At 38.1% G+C, this 18,700-nt stretch overlaps 2 protein-coding genes across 3 annotated transcripts in view; one reads left to right on the forward strand and one right to left on the reverse strand.

The window, feature by feature from the left end:
* Positions 1–622: 622 nt before the first annotated feature.
* hrh2a (histamine receptor H2a) lies at positions 623–9,340 on the reverse strand. The gene is made up of 2 exons (XM_087798861.1): positions 9,000–9,340; positions 623–4,452 (listed from the first exon to the last, which is right to left on the reverse strand). Exon 2 carries the CDS (start codon positions 4,324–4,326, stop codon positions 3,289–3,291), a length of 1,038 nt encoding a protein of 345 aa, XP_087654987.1. The 5' UTR covers positions 4,327–4,452; positions 9,000–9,340; the 3' UTR covers positions 623–3,288.
* Positions 9,341–14,135: 4,795 nt separating this feature from the next.
* Positions 14,136–18,700, forward strand: part of dock2 (dedicator of cytokinesis 2) — a 171,403-nt gene continuing 166,838 nt past the window's right edge. For both annotated transcript variants that reach the window (XM_087799620.1, XM_087799621.1), the window contains exons 1-7: positions 14,136–14,310; positions 15,975–16,058; positions 16,399–16,439; positions 16,554–16,609; positions 16,695–16,791; positions 16,864–17,012; positions 18,038–18,173. In XM_087799620.1, coding sequence (XP_087655746.1) covers positions 14,268–14,310; positions 15,975–16,058; positions 16,399–16,439; positions 16,554–16,609; positions 16,695–16,791; positions 16,864–17,012; positions 18,038–18,173 — 606 coding nt within the window. In that variant the 5' untranslated portion in view covers positions 14,136–14,267. The remainder of the gene's footprint in view (positions 14,311–15,974; positions 16,059–16,398; positions 16,440–16,553; positions 16,610–16,694; positions 16,792–16,863; positions 17,013–18,037; positions 18,174–18,700) is intronic.

The following is an 18,700-nucleotide window of genomic DNA, read 5'->3' on the forward strand; positions in this document are numbered from 1 at the left end:
ATAAACTAATAATAATATGTTAAAGGCAGAAAAGAAAGGTGAATTTTCCTTCTTTTGAAAAAGGGGAATTTTTGAATATGTGAAATTGTCTTTCACTTGTCCGTACCCGTTTGCCCTGAGCTAAACCCAGGTAGGGGACACCCTGGAAAGGTGGCCAGTCCATCACAGTAAACATGACTCAAACACAACGGAGACTTTTAACTTTAAGGAATGTGGGAGGAAACCAGAGTGCTCAAAGAAACTCATAAAAAGAATAAACTCACAAGAGATTTAAGTTTCGGGAAAATGTGAGTTCTTCTACTAGAGCGGCTCAGAAATGTTGCATCAACTGCAGGCGAGACAGATCCTTCTTATTTAGACACCAAAATAAACTGTTACAATAGTTTAAACAAGAAGAACACATGGATTATAAACTCCAGGTTATGCTGTGACAACATTTTCCTTAATTTAGAGATCTTTGGAAAATGTCTTTAAAAATATAAATTACTTTCTTACTTACAAAAGCACACGAAGAACAGAAACATGAAACATACTTTAAATTCAGATCATTCGTTTTTATTCAACATTAGTTTCCGTAAAAACTCCAGTTTTTCCAAATAACCTGATTAAGGATGAGCGAGTTTTCACATTCTTGGTAAAACTGTAGCTAAAATAAATACATAAGTTAGACAAACGCATTAAACAACCTACTATTAAGTTTTTCAACATGTCAACCCGGAATCTTAGCGAGTTTCCAACATGCAAAAGAGTCGCTGCCACGACTATTAAACATTTAATTTCCTCTCCTATTATGATTGGAAAAATGAGCTCCATGTTTTAGTTTGAATACACATGTTTTTAACAACACGTTAATGACGAACCGGAAACCAAAACATGCTAGTTTTGAAATCCAAATATCTGGAACGTGTAGAAAAGGGATGAGCGCAGGTTCGGAAATCGAATCACGGGAGCAGCGACGTCGGCGCGTCCTCGGTCTCTGCTAAGAGAGTATTGCTTTAACTAATGCACATTTGTACACGTGAGTAATGAGCGAGTGGTTTGAAGCCGAGCGGAGAAATGAGAGCCGTGTGTGAAAGCGGCTAATGCGGCTCCTCGCCGGCTGAAAACCAGGTTTATTGGCCTAACAAGCGTGTTGCCATATGGCCCGCCGCTCCGAGGACGACACCATTAGGACATGTGTGTCACAGTTCATTTGCTGCTGGCCTCACGATGGGGATCGCCCTGGATTTATTTGGCAAGACGGGCGGTAGAAGTGCCTCCCTGCGTCCGCTGTGCACTTTGTGGTAGAAGCTAAATACACCCGGTACACACATAAAAAACGCAACATCTGAGCGATGACCGAGATTTGCTTCACCTATTTTTTCATTGACAGTCATTTTTTATAGCGGCTCGTCGGTTCTTTCCCGGTTCTGTTTGATCCCAGTAGTCTTTGGAAGGTCTTTGCTGGTTTAGAAACATCTCCACACAGCAGTGGACTCGTAAAGGTTCTTTTGGCTTGAATAAAGGGACAAATAAATATAAAGTATGCATTGGATGTCACATGTTGAGGGACGGGTGTCAATAAAAAAATGATTTTCCGATACTGGTACAAATACTTTGACCTTCACCTCGATGTAATTGAGCAATACTTTTGCAGATGGCAATTTCATAAGACGCAGTTTAATAAAAAGAAAATTATGTCACACACAGTACAAATTTTGAGATACATTTTTGGCTTCGGTAGATTTTCACTCCAAGTTATTTTGGATTTCTTTCTTTCAAGTTGTTTCAAGTTATTTCAAGTATATTTAATTCTAGCAAAATTACAAATTATGTTATAAAAAACGTCATTTTTCAATTTTATTTTTCAAGATTCTATAAAAGAATTGGAAAGTGGAGTAAAAACACATTTCAAATATTTAATATTATATAGTACGGAGGCATTTTTGATCGTTTCCACAAAAAAAAAGTGTATCTATTCGTACACATGTAATGATAATTAGACTTGTAGTTATTGAACACGACCACAGGGGGGAACTCCAGTGTAAACTCGTTCATTAAATTGTCCCACAACATAGAAGTGTTTATTCAACATGTTCACTTGTGATACTGGTGAAAAAAACTGGTGCTTTTAAATTGGTCCATGAAACAAAAATCAAACCAAAATATTTGAAATTGTACTTGTATACTTGACCGATCATCGGACCAGTTATTTCCAGTCTTGGTCCTGGTCTCGTTTTTGCCCCAAGTTCTCTCTTTCTTTAATAATATTGTTGATATTGTCCACTTCCCGACATACAGTCCACTCCACAGAGATTCATTGAAAGTGCAGAATGTCGTCAAAATAGACGTACAAAATAATTCTAATGATCTTCAATAGAAAGTTATTGTGTTTTTGTCTTGAGCGTCATAACTTCATGTCCATGAATCATTGATATTTAAATACTTGTTCTTAGCTCTGTATTTTAGATGTTTATCAGGAAAAAAACTAAGTAAAGAAATCGTATCATTTTATGTCTGAAAGCTCGGCTCGATGGTGACACTTATTGGAACCTGTCCCTAGTTTTTCGTTAGATATTGTACTTTGACACTTGTGTAGCACAAAAGACACGAGTTTTGCTTTAAGCAACCCTTGGACGCGGTCTAGTAATTGGAGGCTGTCACTTCATAGGTCATGGAATAACCAATCATCGTGGAAGATCTTGTTTACAGTTCATTTGTGGATCCAACACTTGCCTTTTCAAGGTACTGTGGTGTTTTAAATGAGGCCCAAGGGTTTTGAGTTTGACGTGTACATCGCAGCTTGTGTAGTTCTTGTGTAGTTTAGTGTTTGTGAGGCGTGTTGGTAGAAGAAGGAATGTCAGGAGGAGATGCAGGTGTTTCCCAAAAGATTGTTGGTGAAAGTAAAGGGCACAGGAAACTTTTGAGTTGTATATTTGGATTCTAGACTCTGTGTAAACAAGAGATGAAAGACGTCAACGAATGCGTGGCCTCAAAGTCTTACTTAAAGGTCGAGCCTTAACCAAGAACGAAGTAAAGAGTTTGTCGATCCCTGAGTCGTTTGAGTTCCTTCCATTGACCTCGTCCTCTTTGTCCTAAAGCTCCTTAAAAAGACTCGGAACAGAACTATTCTTTCGGTAAACAACTTAGTCAAGAGCGCTACCTAGCTTGAGTCTGGTTATGTCAAGGTTTCTGGCGCCCACAGTCTAGGAAAGTCGTGGGACACGAGGACTGGTGTGTGGAGGTGTTGCTGGTGTTGAATAATTTACTGAGAACGACATCTGGACGAGGACGTCGAGACGCTCGATGTCACTGACGAGTTTCGGCGTCGGCTGCTGTCGCCGTCGACTGCGTATGGCTCCTGCACCTCCTGGAGCAAGGACACCCCAGGACCTGCCTGTAGGCCGTCCTGAAGTCTCTGTTGAGTGCGCCGTAAAGAAACGGGTTGAGGGCCGAGTTTGTGTAGCCGACCCACAAAACGACGGAGAATCCTGACACGGTGTTGGGGTGAGGGTGCTCCTCTAAACCCAACACGGTGAACATGATGAAGTAGGGTAACCAGCAGATGGCGAACGCCCCGATCACGGCCGTGAGCGTGACCGTGGCTTTGTGCTCGCGTAAGGTGGTGGCGGTGGCGGAGGTGTTGGGTTTGTTGTTGCCGCCCTGGTAGTTCTGGACGCAGTTGGGGCGGGCGTTGACGATCCGCTTGGCCTGTTTCCTGGCGATGCGCAGTATTCTGAGGTAGATGCAGCACATGGCGAAGAGCGGCAAGAAGAACGTGAGGATGGAGTCCGTCAGGACGTAAGGCCGGTTCAGCTCGAACCGGCAGGATCCTTTCGTGGACCCCGGCCCGAAGTTCTGCAGCGTGCCGTTGGCGGTGTTCCAGCCCATCTGGATGGGCAGGAAGGACACGGCCAGGGACGTGGTCCAGACGATGGCCATCGCCACGCCCACCCGCCAGGGCAGCACCAGCGAGGAGTACCTCAGCGGCATGGTCACGGCCAGGTACCGGTCCACGCTGATGACCAGCAGGGTCAGGATGGAGGCGGTGCACAGCATCACGTCCATGCAGATGTAGAAGTTGCAGAATCCGGGGCCGAAGGGCCAGTCGCGGGTGAGCTCCAGCAGGGCGGAGAAGGGCAGGACCAGGAGGCCCAGGAGCAGGTCGGTGATGGCCAGCGAGATGATGAAGCAGTTGGTGAGGCAGCGCAGGCGTCGGGAGATGCACACGGCCACACACACCGTCACGTTGCCGCCGATGGTCAGAAGTATGAGCAGGACCAGGACCGAACCCAGTAGGACGTCTGTCATGACTTCAGTTTTAAGTGAAAGCCCCACTTCTTTCATCTCGTCATCTACCTCGGTGTCATCCCATCATGACTCGGGTCTGACATGACGATGAGCCTGAACGTCAGTGATGTCATCGCTCTCTCCGGGAACTCAGCTCAGCGTCTTCTGTGGCTCTGCTGACATCTGGTGGACGTAGAGGAGAATTGCAATGATCATCTCATAATACTGGATCTAAAAAATATTCAATGGAAACACGTGGTCTTTCTACTTGAAACACAGAAGAAGAATATAAGCAAAATACACACAATCAAAACAACAACTCTGAAACAATAGCATCGTTTTTGTCAGTTACACAATTGATAGATGAATAATAAAAGTTTAAAGTTGTTTATATACTACATTAATGGATTTAAATCTTTTAAGATATAAATGTGTATTGTACATTTTATACTGTTCTCAGTTATTATGACACATTATCACAAGCAATAATGTTTAACTAAATCATCTTTGCTTGCCAACGTCGATATTGTCATTGTTATTTATGAGTTAGAAAAAAATACCTTAACTTCATTTTACTCTTGATCCATCCACACACCTGGCATGTTTATGCAGTAGATCAGTCGATCACTGAGGTACAAAAACAAGGATGAATAATAGCATTTCATCTCTCATGGCTTTGGAATTCACCAGATTTGATGTCTGTGTGAATGCTTAATTTATAATAATAATAAGAGATAGACTCCCTAATATTTTATCTATATATATATATATATATATATATATATATATATATATTCTTGAATATGGTTGTTTTTGCTTTTTTAAACGCACACTACTGCAGTCTTTAAACGACACAACAAGGTTAAGCCACTGGATGGTTTTACATTTTAAGGACTTTAATGGATCATAAGAACTGCTGAGTAATGCTCTTACACCAGCAAATCTTATTAATAGAAATTTGTGCTTTTATGGCTTGTACTTAACATCCCTAACATAAACGAATTATTATAAATACTCTGCCTTGCACATTCTTAGTGATGCCTGTAGTCCTCAAATAAAAACCCACACTTCTGACTCTCATGCAGTAAACGTTCTTCTCTCCAAGATGCAGTAAGTTCTTCATCATGACCATGTTTTCAACTTATTACTTTAGTTGCTCTGAAATCTGGGCGAACGAGAGGTTACGAGAGTCCAATATGAGGCAATAATGGCTTAACTCCTCCTCCAGCTGTAATCACGCCCCGCTTTGTTTATACAACGAGTCCCTTGGAGGGAAAGGCTCCCGGGATTGATGACGCGCGGTGACAAACCTCCATGTTTGACCAATCACAGCGGGTGTGGTTATGGTAAACAAGACTTAATCTCCAGAAAAACTTTTTCTTTTTTTAATATCAATATTTCAGTGAAAAGAGTTTTGTACAAACACACACTGATGACACAATAGAGTCACACAACACTTTACGAAATGCTTAAATTACATGAGTTGATCCTAAACTTTGTTGTCACACAACCAAAGTAACTATTGACACATGAAACCTTTGAACATGCAAATGACGAAGCTGTTTTCAGGTCGTGAGAACATTCCATGTATTTATTTTAGCAGCTAGTTTTGTCGTTCACGATGCACTCGAAGCTGAAGTCTTTCGTCGTAACGTAGCAACGTCGGCCACAAAAACCTGCTCCTGCTTACATGCATCTTGAGGACATCATGACGTCACGACTTCATCGTCTTCGCTTTAAATAGAGTCTCAAGGGAACATCACTGCAGGCCCGTCGGGCAGAGATGTTGCTCAGTACACAACAAAGTATTTAGATCTGATCTCTGCCAAGTCTCGATTCCCCCCCCCCCCCCCCCAAGTCTTTAACTTGAAGTTGTTATCAAGGGAAATGGAAGAAACCGTACTTTACTATGTTGTTTGTTAACAAAACATTGATGTTCCCGAATCTTTGTTGACATGTTTTATTCTTTTACGGACAAAGATAACTCTTATAAAAGGTCATGTTTATCTCTCCTGTCCTGCAGTCTGACCTTAAAACATTCTAGTTGATTCCATATGCGTCTCTCAGCTGATCGCCTCTGGAGCAGGGAGGCATTCTGGGATGGATGGTTGCCTAGCAACAGCCCGTCATCCCCAAGCGGAGGGGAGTCGACGGCGGGATACGAGACTCGGTGATCGACGACAGTAAAGAGGTTATGCAGCAGGTTGAGTGACACGCAGTCCATTCGACGACGTTAACAAATGAGCGTCAAGTTGACCTCATTCCGTCTGCAGCCGCACGTCAACATCCTCTGAGTGACTTTTTTAAGATTCAGGAGGCGACTCCGAGGGAGACCCTCTGACATTAACATTTTACGCCTGCAGCTGTTGAATTTAAAGGAGAAAATATTTGCATTTCTTTGTCGTTGTTTAGTAAAACGAGTCCCCGAGTGTCCTTCGATGATCTCTAGCTGAAGGTTTGCTTCGTGGAGAGCTCATAAATCAAAGATTAAGTAGCTAAAAATGCTGATTTTACATCTTTTCTTTGTGGTCATTAAGATTGTTGTGAGCTACTCACGACCTCACGGACCAATAGGAGCTGAGAACCTTCTGGACCACCTCAGCAGTTTGACTGCTGTGAACACTACATTTGTCCATTAAGCATTTTCAAGATCAAACATCAATAAAACCTGGAATTACTCGTGTAAATATTCCTCTACTGGACTTTCTGAACGCTTCTTTATCCCGGTTTGACCCGTGACAACAACGGCGTTAATACTGATAACGGATAACAAAGAACAGATGATTAAATATTTGTGGTATTTTTGGGAGTTCCATGTGAATTTGAGTTTAGATTTGGCATTTCTTTCCAGCTGTCAATCGAGCTTGAAACTCTGTCTTGTGCAATATTCATCCTGCTACTGCCCCCTGCTGGCGCATTGAGCTCATCGCTATAATGGACCCTTTTCACTTCAAGTTAAGACTAAAATCTATTATACAAAAAGCGAAAAAGACGTTGAAGAAAAAAAAATATTCATAAGTTAAAATTTATGATATAAATTAAGGTCTGTGTCAATCTACCGAAAATGTTGCATCTTTGAAATTTCAACTTTATTTACTCTTAAAACGTTTTTATTGATTTAGTTTAAAAATAAATAAACATGTAATGCTTTGAAGTCTGTTGAACTAATGTGCTCATAAATAAATCAACTACTCATTAAAAAAGTAAAATCAAAATAAATAATCGGACAATTTCTTAGATAAAACTTTTGTTTACCTCAAAATAATCATTTACCTTCACTATAAACTCTTAACTCAGCCATTTTCTGCAGACACCTGATCTAAACTATGTCCATAGTGATTTTGAAAAAAGATCCCAATATGGCAGGAGTTTACTCCACCCTTGAGTGACGTTTCTATTTTGTTTTGTAGAGCAGAAGATGAATCCATCAGCGTGTTTGGTATCAAAACAACACCGATCACACGCCTGTATAACAGCGATGGTTGACAGATAACAAGAGGTCGGTTTGAACATCACCTGGAGCGAAATGCATGACCAGTCGGTGATCAAATTTGAGGAGCCGATGCCATGAATGAGATGTTTGTGTTGGTATCACATGATCACATACCTACAGGAAGTTTATGTACTGAATGTACATTTGTTGACACAGTGAGGGGAAAAAAAAGGGTTGTTGTTGTGTCTCACATTAAACCTACAGGTGTTTAATAATAATAATAATAATTGTTTGAAAATAAACTTCAGATGTTATATATTGATGGATTAAGTTGTACCTCTAGGATTAAAATACAGTAAGTAAGTAATTTTTATTTGTATAGTGCTTTTCCAGACCAGGGTCACAAAGCGCTTAAACAATCAGAACAATACTCAATAAAGTATATACTTTAAAGATCAAGATAAAACTGATAACACAACAGGAGTTGCAGAAAATCAAGGAAAAGCCTGAACAAATAAAAATAAACGGGACATTTTCTCAAAGCTGATCAAACCAATGACGTCCCTTTATGTCTTTGAATGCTTCAGTAAACAACAATTTTACATTAATTGTTCAAATAAAACTCCAAATATTCTATTAAATGCATCTGAGTTAAGCCAAGATAACATTAAAGTTCTTACTAAATGTATATATTTCCACAAATAAAGCAAGATGTGAACAAGCGAACATAATAGTCAACTAAACCAGGATACCATGTTTTTGTTATTTATTTTTTAAGTGCAGCAAAAAACATTTAATATGGACTTTAAAACAAGAAACCGTGAGAGAATATTTACGGCTGTATTGAACAAAACAAAGAAAAACGATGCACATCTCTTGAGGGTGATTTGTGTAACAATTAAAACGCATCTTCACTACGTGTTATTTTCTAAGTCGGTCAGTTGCATATATTACGATGTCACGGCGATACAAAATGAATTACTTCCTCCTGTCGGTCGACCTCACTTCCTTATTGCGAGTGAGTGAGGTAAGTTTTTCTTCCCTTTGTTCAAAGTTCAGTCGAGGTGATCGGCTGCGTGTTTATGTCGTCTGAACTGCATTGGACTGTTCAGTACAGTCGCGGCAAATGTCACTTCCTTAAACAAACACACACACACACACACACAAGGGTACACACACACACACACACGTCACTCAAGTTCCTCACATCAGCTTTCAATTTCCAATAGACCTACGTTAGTAATGTTTAAATTAGGTTTTAGATTTGAACCTGAAAATAAGAATCCAAGTCACCCACCTTTTGGTCCTCCTTTGTGTCTGTGAGCGAAGAAAGACTCCAGTCTCCTGATGAATCCCAGATTTTTTTTTTTTTTTTTGTAGTTGTTTTGCTCTTTCTCCGTCGGTGTGTCTGAGAGTGTGTGTGCTTGAGACGAGAGCGTCAGTGACTCACATCCCTCTCTCTCTCTCTCTCTCGCCCTCCCTCCCTCCCTCTCTCTCTCCCTTGTGCTTTCCATCTTCGACCTTCCTCTCGTCTGCTTTTATTACTTGGCTTTTAGCTCTTGTTCACCATCATAATTCCTCATCCACTCTGTAAATATTGTCTTTCCAAATGCTATAAAGAGACGCACATTAGTCTTGTTCGAGTCCAAGTGTGTCATGTGGCGTCACATGCCTCCACAGTGAACCATATATACTTCTCTCAATAATTCAGGCCGTCGTTACAGCTTTAAACTTGAATGTTTCCCGTGCAGTTGACTGAGAATCGACGGCTGCACGCTCGCTGACCTCGTGCGTTCACCGGGGAATCCATCTTTTTTACTTTGCTCTTGGTTTACATGTATCTTTTGTTCCGTTGATGGTGTTTCCGTTTCATTTTGTATCGTCGATCCATCTTCTTAACGCTCGCAGGCGAGCCTATAAGTCATTCGCCATCCTCCTTTCATATCTTTCGTCGTACTTTTTCATTACGAGTTTCCGTCTCGTATTTTCATGCGTTTCCTGTTCCTTCGATGAATCTCTTCATTCTCTTTCCCTTTTCCTTACTTTTTTTAGCCTCCGACGTTCTTATATCTCCGACTAATTATCACTTTTCATTGTTATTACGTCTTCAGGACACAAAGCCTGTCACGACTCCGACTCTGGGAGGTGATGGAGGATCGCAGACAAAGACGAGTGATCCGTCTGAGAGAAGAACGAGCGTTTTCTAGTCGCTTGCAGATGATTTCATGTCTCTGTGCTCCTCCCTGCCTCATGATGGATCTGTAATCATTAACACCAGTCGACCGCATCTGGAGAAATGAAAACTCAAAATGGGACGCAATGAAAATTAATAAACCCAGTTGTCTTGGAATCTGGGTGGCCAAAGAAATATACATTTTTATGATAATTAATATGTGTGTATATATATATATATATATATATATATATATTGGGATGTCAAGTTTTTTATAGTATTTTCTACACATGTAACCGTAGCCTCTAACTATTGTTTAACCAGTTACACAAAAGGATGATCGCCAATATACCATCTTTCTATCATAGTGGCGCTGTATCACCTCTTTTTTTAATACAATTAAAAATTATATATATATATATATATATTGGGGGTGTCAAGTTTTTTACAATATTTTCTACACATGTAACCGAAGCTTTTAACTGTCGTGTAACCGGTTACACAAAAGGATGATCCCCAATATACCATCTTTCTATTATAGTTGCGCTATAAAACCACTTTTTTAATATAATTAAAAATGATATACAGTATATGTATATGTATATACAAACACACATTGTGGTGTCAATTTTTCTACAATATTTTCTACACAAGTAACCGAAGCTTCTAACTGTCGTGTAACCGGTTACACAAAAGGATGATCCCCAATATACCATCTTTCTATTATAGTTGCGCTATATAACCACTTTTTTAATATAATTTAAAAATGTATATATATATTTATATATAAATACAAACAAACATTGGGGTGTCAATCTTTCTACAATATTTTCTACACATGTAACCGAAGCTTCCAACTGTCGTGTAACCGGTTACACAAAAGGATGATCCCCAATATACCATCTTTATATCATAGTTGCGCGATATAACCACTTTTTTAATATATTAAAAAAATATATATGTATATATAACACATTGGGCTGTCAATTTTTCTACAATATTTTCTACACATGTAACTGAAGCTTCTAACCGTCGTGTAACCGGTTACACAAAGGATGATCTCCGATATACCATCTTTCTATCGCAGTTACGCTATATAACCACTAAAGCATCCTGTGTCAATTCAAATACATCACAAGTTAGGAGGTGTGGAGTCCTAACTAATGTCATGCCTTTCAACAATTAAAAAATATCTATATTTTTGTGGACTTTAAAATGTGTTTTAGCCAACATGACGGATAAATCACAAAACTTGATTTGCAGTATTTTTGGACTGAACGGCAAATTTAAAATACTTTAACTTTCTTATAAATTGCCAGTGGGCCTTATAAATTTATTTTGGTTGTACTTTCTGACCTAGAGCCAATTTTATGTTGTATACGGTGCTTAGAAATCTGTATAAACTATAAAGCGAACTGCGCATCAAGACGGTATTATTCTGCGAGTCACTGTAGTATTACCCCTCATTTCTTGTAGTTTTACTCCGTGAGGCTCCTGACTATGGAAAATAGATAGAGGTGTGTATTGGCAAGATACATTATGATACTGTATTAACAAGTGTTGAAAATTTAATTAAATAAATTAAATGTAAGTAAGTAAGTAATTTATATTTATGCGGCGCTTTTCCAGACCAGGGTCACAAAGCGCTTAAACAATCAAAACAATATTCAATAAAGTATATACTTTAAAGATCAAGATAAAACTGAGAACACAACAGGAGTTCCAGAAAATCAAGGAAAAGCCTGAACAAATCGAAATGTCTTAAAATGTTTCTTAAAGGAGTCAGTGTAGTATTGTCCAGTACTTGACTCTGGTGTTGTAGTATTTACAGTTCAAATGATTCTTGACGAAGTCGTAACTGCTTACATTTGTTTTTGAAACCAAAATATGTCCAAACATCAGCTTTAAAAGCTGCTGGAGTCACTGTATCCTCTTGTCCTCAGTCATCACCAGGATCTTGCAGAATTTGATTGTTCCTTTAGCTTCGGCGGACATAAAGACTACTGCCATCTAAAGGCCGGAATCTTAATTGCAACAAATGATGTTGATGATGTTGAACATTGTTTCAGGATTGTGAAAAAATATTTAGATATTTCAGTGTATCGATATTATATGATAATTCATATAATTATTGAAGTTGGTTTAATCAAAGTTGATAAAATGTTTCTCCCCTTTTTTCTCATTGAACATTTTTGTTTGGTTTTCAAACCAGGCTACATTAAATGATTTGACACTTGAAATGCATAGAAAATAAAATAGGACCCAAAATAGTACCTTGTTAAACGCCACAGGAGAACTGAGGTAAATAGCAGAAGACTGAGATTAGTTGTAAAAGTTGCGTAAATCTTCCTTATCAGTTTGTGGATCATTTACTTTCTTGGCAACAGTGTTTCAATTCCCTCTTCAGCCAGTGTGAGATCATCACATACTTTCTGTCCAGAAAGGCTGCATACGTCCTAATACAGCCAGTAAAAGTAAAGTCCATGTTGGCAGATCTTCCACGTCGTCTCTGGCCTGAGAGACGGATTGTTCCGTGAATGATGCGTCGGCTCTTTTCGTCTCAGATGTTAAAGCGATCGAACCAGACGACGAACCCGGATTTAAGATTGTTTTTCTTTTCCCTCTAAGATGGGATTTGAACTCGACCTAAAGCCCAGAACTCATCACAAATACTGTCTTGCAATCTGAGTATCGGCAACAATATACGTTTATTTCTCAGTTTACAAGATGGAGTCGAGAGGTGAACTGAGGATTCCATATATAAACATGAGTCAAAGCCACTTTGATATTTGATACATAAAACGTCTTCACGAATCTGCCGAGAGTAGAAGATATATATATATATATATATATATATATATATATATATATATTAATATTAATATAATATATATATATATTAATATATATATTATTAAGAACATTTTTATGATAATTAATATATATATATATATATTAATTATCATAAAAATGTTCTTCCGAACATGCTTTGTCATCTCTTCTACACTCTATATTAATATATATATATATATATATATATATTAATTATCATAAAAATGTTCTTCCGAACATGCTTCGTCATCTCTTCTACTCTCGGCAGATTCGTGAAGACGTTTTATGTATCAAATATCAAAGTGGTTTCGACTCATGTTTATATATGGAATCCTCAGTTCACCTCTCGACTCCATCTTGTAAACTGAGAAATAAACTTGTATTGTTGCCGATACTCAGATTGCAAGACAGTATTTGTGATGCAATTTGTTATATATATATATATATATATATATATACACACACACACACATTGAGGGTGTTCATTTTTCCACTATATTTTCTACACATGTAACCGAAGCTTCCAACTGTCGTGTAACTGGTTACACAAAGGATAAACCCTGATATACCATATTTCTAGTCACGCTGTATAACCACTTTATTAATATAATTTAAAAAAAAAGATATACTGTATATATATATATATATATAAATTCAAACACACATTGGCGTTTCAATTTTTCTATAATATTTTCTACACATTTAACCAAAGATATATCTGATCCCAGATATACCATCTTTCTGGTCACGCTATATAACCACTTTTTAATACAATAATAATTAAAAAAAAAAATATATATATATATATATATATATATATATATACTATATAGAGTATATACAAACACACATTGGGGTGTCAATTTTTCTACAATATTTTCTACATATGTAAGTGAAGCTTCTTACTGCCGTGTAACCGGTTACACAAGAGATGATCCCCGATATACCATCTTTCTATCGTTGTTGCCTTATACAACCACTTTTTTAATATAATTAATATATATATATATATATATATATATATATTAATACAAACACACATTGGTGTGGCAATTTTTCTACAATATTTTCTACACATGTAACCAAAGCTTCCAACCGTCGTGTAACCGGTTACAAAAAGGATGATCCCCCGATATACCATCTTTCTATCGCAGTTACGCTATACAACCACTAGAGCACCCTATGTCAATTCAAATACATAATACATTTACCCTATTTATTTATGATGACGGAGCATGTTCGGAAGAATATGTCCTGAACACGATGTACGATCGTAGTGAACTGAGGTCGGAGTTATTTACTGTCAAAAAAAACGATCCAAAACAGCAAATGAAATAACCTCCAGTAACATGTAGAGCCAAATACTGCACATTTTGTCGGCCTCCACCTTGTCGTAGCCACTTCCTCTTAACCGAGCGAAGGCAGGAAGAGAGGAGCGACAGAAGAGGAAGAGAGATGACGGTTGCTTCTGCGAGTTTCTGACAAAATCATTCACGACTGCATTCAGACGATGAACGAGATTTAAAAAGCGCTCGAGGGACATAAAGCGAGAGGTTCATCATGGTTTCCTGGAAGAGGACGACGCTCGAGCGCTTCGGTGTCGGTACGTTGATTTTTTTTTTTTTACGTTCATACGCAGAAGAACGAAACTTTATCTTGCGTCGATATTAGTGTTATTTTTTAAAAAAAGAGTGGCTCAGAGGAGTGAGAATAAACGCGACGCGTCACAGGATGTCAGCAGGTGTTCAGGACAAATAGTTCCTCTGCTATCGGCGTCAAATATTTAATAGCAAGTATATAATTAAAAATAAATGACATTTTATATACGGCTGACTGGTTTCTATGGGGTTATATTTGCAGCACTTGTTAGAATAAACCTTTGATTTAATCTGGATTAATATTTTGACTTGTTTAAAAGTACTTGTTATAAACAAGAACAATATGGTTATATATAATATGAGGCGGTTGTTTAGTTCTAATGTTGTTAAAAATGTGTTTCTGGTTCGCGCGAGGCTACAACACAGGAAATGGAGAAGACAGGAGGAAGTATCGTGTTGAGCCAAATACTGTATCTATATATATATATGTGTGTAGAAAAAGCCCAAGTATTGCACTTTTCTGATTTTATGTTTGTTCTCTTAAGATTGTTAAATCAGTGCGTGTGAGAACCTTTCAGTCTTAAATTGTAATGTATTTTTTTTTTAATTACCATAATTGCAGCAATGAGACTGGATTTGTCAGATGACCTTTTGTCACAAAGGTTTAAGACAACAATTGAAATGTAGGATTTGAATATATGTTCTATTGTGATATCTTAAGCCAAGTGTAAAGGAATGTTAAATATGTTTAGCATTTTAATTACTAGTGCATTCGTTGAAAATGTCCATCTACATTATGTTTAGTAATTATGGTTTTGTATTCACTATAATTATTGTGTTCTTTTTTTTTTTTTTACAATATACATTAATGTGTGATAATGATTGAATAAATAGTTGAGGGTTGAGACAATTATATTTGGCCTTCAGCGGTACATTTTTTTTATTTGACTATATAAACGGGACAAACTGCATTTTTAAAGATCTTAAGTATTGACCTACTTTAGATTAAGTATTGGAACAATTTATCTTTATAACTTCAATTTATATTTACCTCCATAGATTTTAATCGTATGATCAAGCAGGCCTTAGCTAACTGCTAAGCTAATTGCTAAACTAATTGCTAAACTAATCACTAAGATAATCGCTAAACTAATCGATAAGAAAATTGCTCAACTGATATCTGAGATGAAAGCTAAATTAATCGCTAAACTAATCGCTAAAATAATCGCTAAACTAATCTCTAAGATGACCGCTAAACTAATCGCTAAACTAATCGCTAAATTAATTGCTAAACTATTCTCTAAGATAATCGCTAATCTAATCGCTAAGATAATTGCTAAGCTAATAGCTAAGATTATCGCTAAAATGATCGCTAAACTAATCGCTAAATGAATTGCTAAACTAACGCTAAGCTAATAGCTAAGATAATCGCTAAACTAATCGCTAAGCTGATCGCTAAGATGATCGCTAAACTAATCGCTAAACTAATCGTTAAATTAGTTGCTAAACTAATCTCTAAGCTAATCGCTAAATTAGTTGCTAAACTAATCGCTAAGCTAGTGCTACTAGCTTGTTATTTTTCTAGTCCATTAAGCAATAAAATATACCTTTTTAAAAATCTGCCAGTATTTACATTTATTTTCCTTGTATTTATGTTTCCCGTTTCCAGTGAAGTGGAACTTTACCGGCAAAGGAGAGAAGCAGCTTTCTCTGGAAATTGGAGATGCAGTTTTTATTCAAGAAGTGTGTGATGGTAAGTATTCTCTACAATGTATCATAATAGTGTCACAGTTGTACACATAATAATACATGCTGTATATTTACAAAGCTTTGTGATTTGAACTGATAATCCTTCTACTATTCTCCATATTGTCTCTAGTTAAGTTACTCAACAGTTTCTTTGTGTAAATATATTATTTTTTACATCTTTTTATTTTCGATATAATTATAATTTCTTACTAAGAACTAGCCTCGCGTTCATCCCTCCTGTTAGTGACGAAAAAAATTGCAAAAAGAACAAATTTGAAACAAATTCTCATAGATAATGTATATATTAATGATGAATATATGTATTTTTCCCCCTGTTTTTCAAGGGTGGTTCAAAGGGTACCTGGCCAGAAACGAGTCTCTTCAGGTATTTTACAAGCATGTCTCCTTTAAAAAGTATACAGTTATTGATGATGTGTTTCTATAAAACTATATGAACAAAACTCACTTATACAGATTATAATTGATCAAACATTTCCAGGGTGTGTTTCCCGCCAGCTTCATCCACCTCAGGGAGGCTGTTGTTGAACATCGAGGGTGAGACGCCTTTAGATACTTTAGGACTTTGAATATTTGACTTTGACTTTGAATAATTTAAAATAAATCCCTTTTGTCTCTGAAGAAATGAGGAGGTGGTTCTGTCGGCGGAGCTGCCGCTGGTCAAAGAGGTCACCACGACGCTGAGGGAGTGGGGCAGCATCTGGAAGCAGCTCTTCGTGGTATGAAACCAGAACCTGGTCTCAAACGTTCGATAGTCGAGAAGATAATCCGACGCGTTTCTTCCATGAAAGGCCAACAAGGAGGCGCGAGTCAAGCAGGTCCAGGGCCTGATGTGGGAGCTGATCGAGTGGCGCTCGCAGCTCCTCTCGGGAACGTTGCCCAGCGACGAGTTTAAGGAGCTCAAGCAGAAAGTCACCTCCAAAATCGATTATGGAAACAAGTAGGTTTACAGTAGAGGCTCCATTTTCACTCTCCAGAAGAACAAAAACAAAAACATGTTTACTCTTTAAGAAACTGTGATTAAAATACAGTTAATCTCAGTTATTTCTCAATTCAATTGTATTTAAAGTGTCTCATCATAACAAAGTTATCTCAAGACACTTAACAGTTGAAGGAAGACTATAGTGGAGAAAGATCCAGCAACTCAACAATGAGTAAATAACATTGTGGCGAGGAAAAAGTTCCTTTTAGAAGGCAGAAACCTGGAGCAGAACCAGGCTCCCAGACGGCCTCATGCTGTGACCGGCTGGGAGGAAGGATGAAGGGTAGAAAGATGGACGGAGAGAAGACAGAGGGAGGATACAGTGAGAGAAAAGAGGAGAGAAGAGAGAGGGAGGATACAGTGAGAGAAAAGAGGAGAGAAGAGAGGGAGGTTACAGTGAGAGAGAAAAGAGGAGAGAAGAGAGAGGGAGGTTACAGTGAGAGAAAAAAGAGGAGAGAAGAGAGAGGGAGGTTACAGTGAGAGAAAAGAGGAGAGAGGGAGGATACAGTGAGAGAAAAGAGGAGAGAAGAGAGAGGGAGGATACAGTGAGAGAAAAGAGGAGAGAAGAGGGAGGGAGGATACAATGAGAGAAAAGAAGAGTGAGGGAGGATACAGTGAGAGAAAAGAGGACAGAAGAGTGAGGGAGGATACAGTGAGAGAAAAGAGGAGAGAAGATAGGGGGAGGGTACAGTAAGAGAAAATAGGAGAGAAGTGAGGGAGGATACAGTGAGAGAAAAGAGGAGAGAAGAGTGAGGGAGGATACAGTGAGAGAAAAGAGGACAGAAGAGAGGGGGAGGATACAGTGAGAGAAAAGAGGAGAGAAGAGAGAGGGAGGATACAGTGAGAGAAAAGAGGAGAGAAGAGAGGGAGGATACAGTGAGAGAAAAAAGAGGAGAGTAAAGAACAGTCCGTGGAGCTGCTTGATTTCTCAGCCATTATTCCAAGAAGCTCCAAACATCACTCTAGTCTCCTTCCTTCTCTAGAATCCTGGAGTTGGATCAAGTGGTTCGAGACACTGCCGGGAACATCCTGGACCCGGAGCAGGCGAGTGTCATCAGCCTGTTCCGGGCTCACGAGAAAGCAACCGCCAAGATCAAGGAGCGCATTCGGGAGGAGGAGGTGAGCGAATCAAACTATCATCTTCAAGGGGCCACATTAAATTCTGTGAATGTCGTTAGGGGCCGTCAAGCAAAAAGAAAGATGAAAAAAATCCCTAAAAAATAGGTCATGATTACTAAGCTAAATAAGCTGCAATATTATTCTTGTATATATATAAGTTTTTTTTTATCATTTCTTCAACTAACTTAAAATAAACTAAACTATAAAATATTTTGTGCGATTAATATATACTCGAAAAATGACACAAAAAAAGTAGGGAAAAAGTAAATAAGTGTTATGTGAAAATGTAAATTAAATAAATACAAAATACATTTGTAAAATCGTCATACATGTAGCTATGATACAGGGTGCTTGTGTATATTTTAAAAAATGTAGTAGAATATACCTTCTAATAACGTCTGTCTATCTGGTCTGAGGTTTAAAAACCCTGTGAAAAAAGCTTGAGGAACGAGCGATTTATGACTTTTATAGAGTAAACACATATAGATGAATGCACTGTAGGAGTGAGTGGCACTGTACCAAGATGG

The sequence above is a fragment of the Callionymus lyra genome, chromosome 9 (genome assembly GCF_982586985.1).
Source record: "Callionymus lyra chromosome 9, fCalLyr1.hap1.1, whole genome shotgun sequence".
Classification (NCBI taxonomy): domain Eukaryota; kingdom Metazoa; phylum Chordata; class Actinopteri; order Syngnathiformes; family Callionymidae; genus Callionymus; species Callionymus lyra.

Coding starts and splice junctions, on each gene's coding strand:
- hrh2a (XM_087798861.1), bottom strand. CDS start 4,326: ATGAAAGAAGTGGGGCTTTCACTTAAAACTGAAGTCATGACAGACGTC.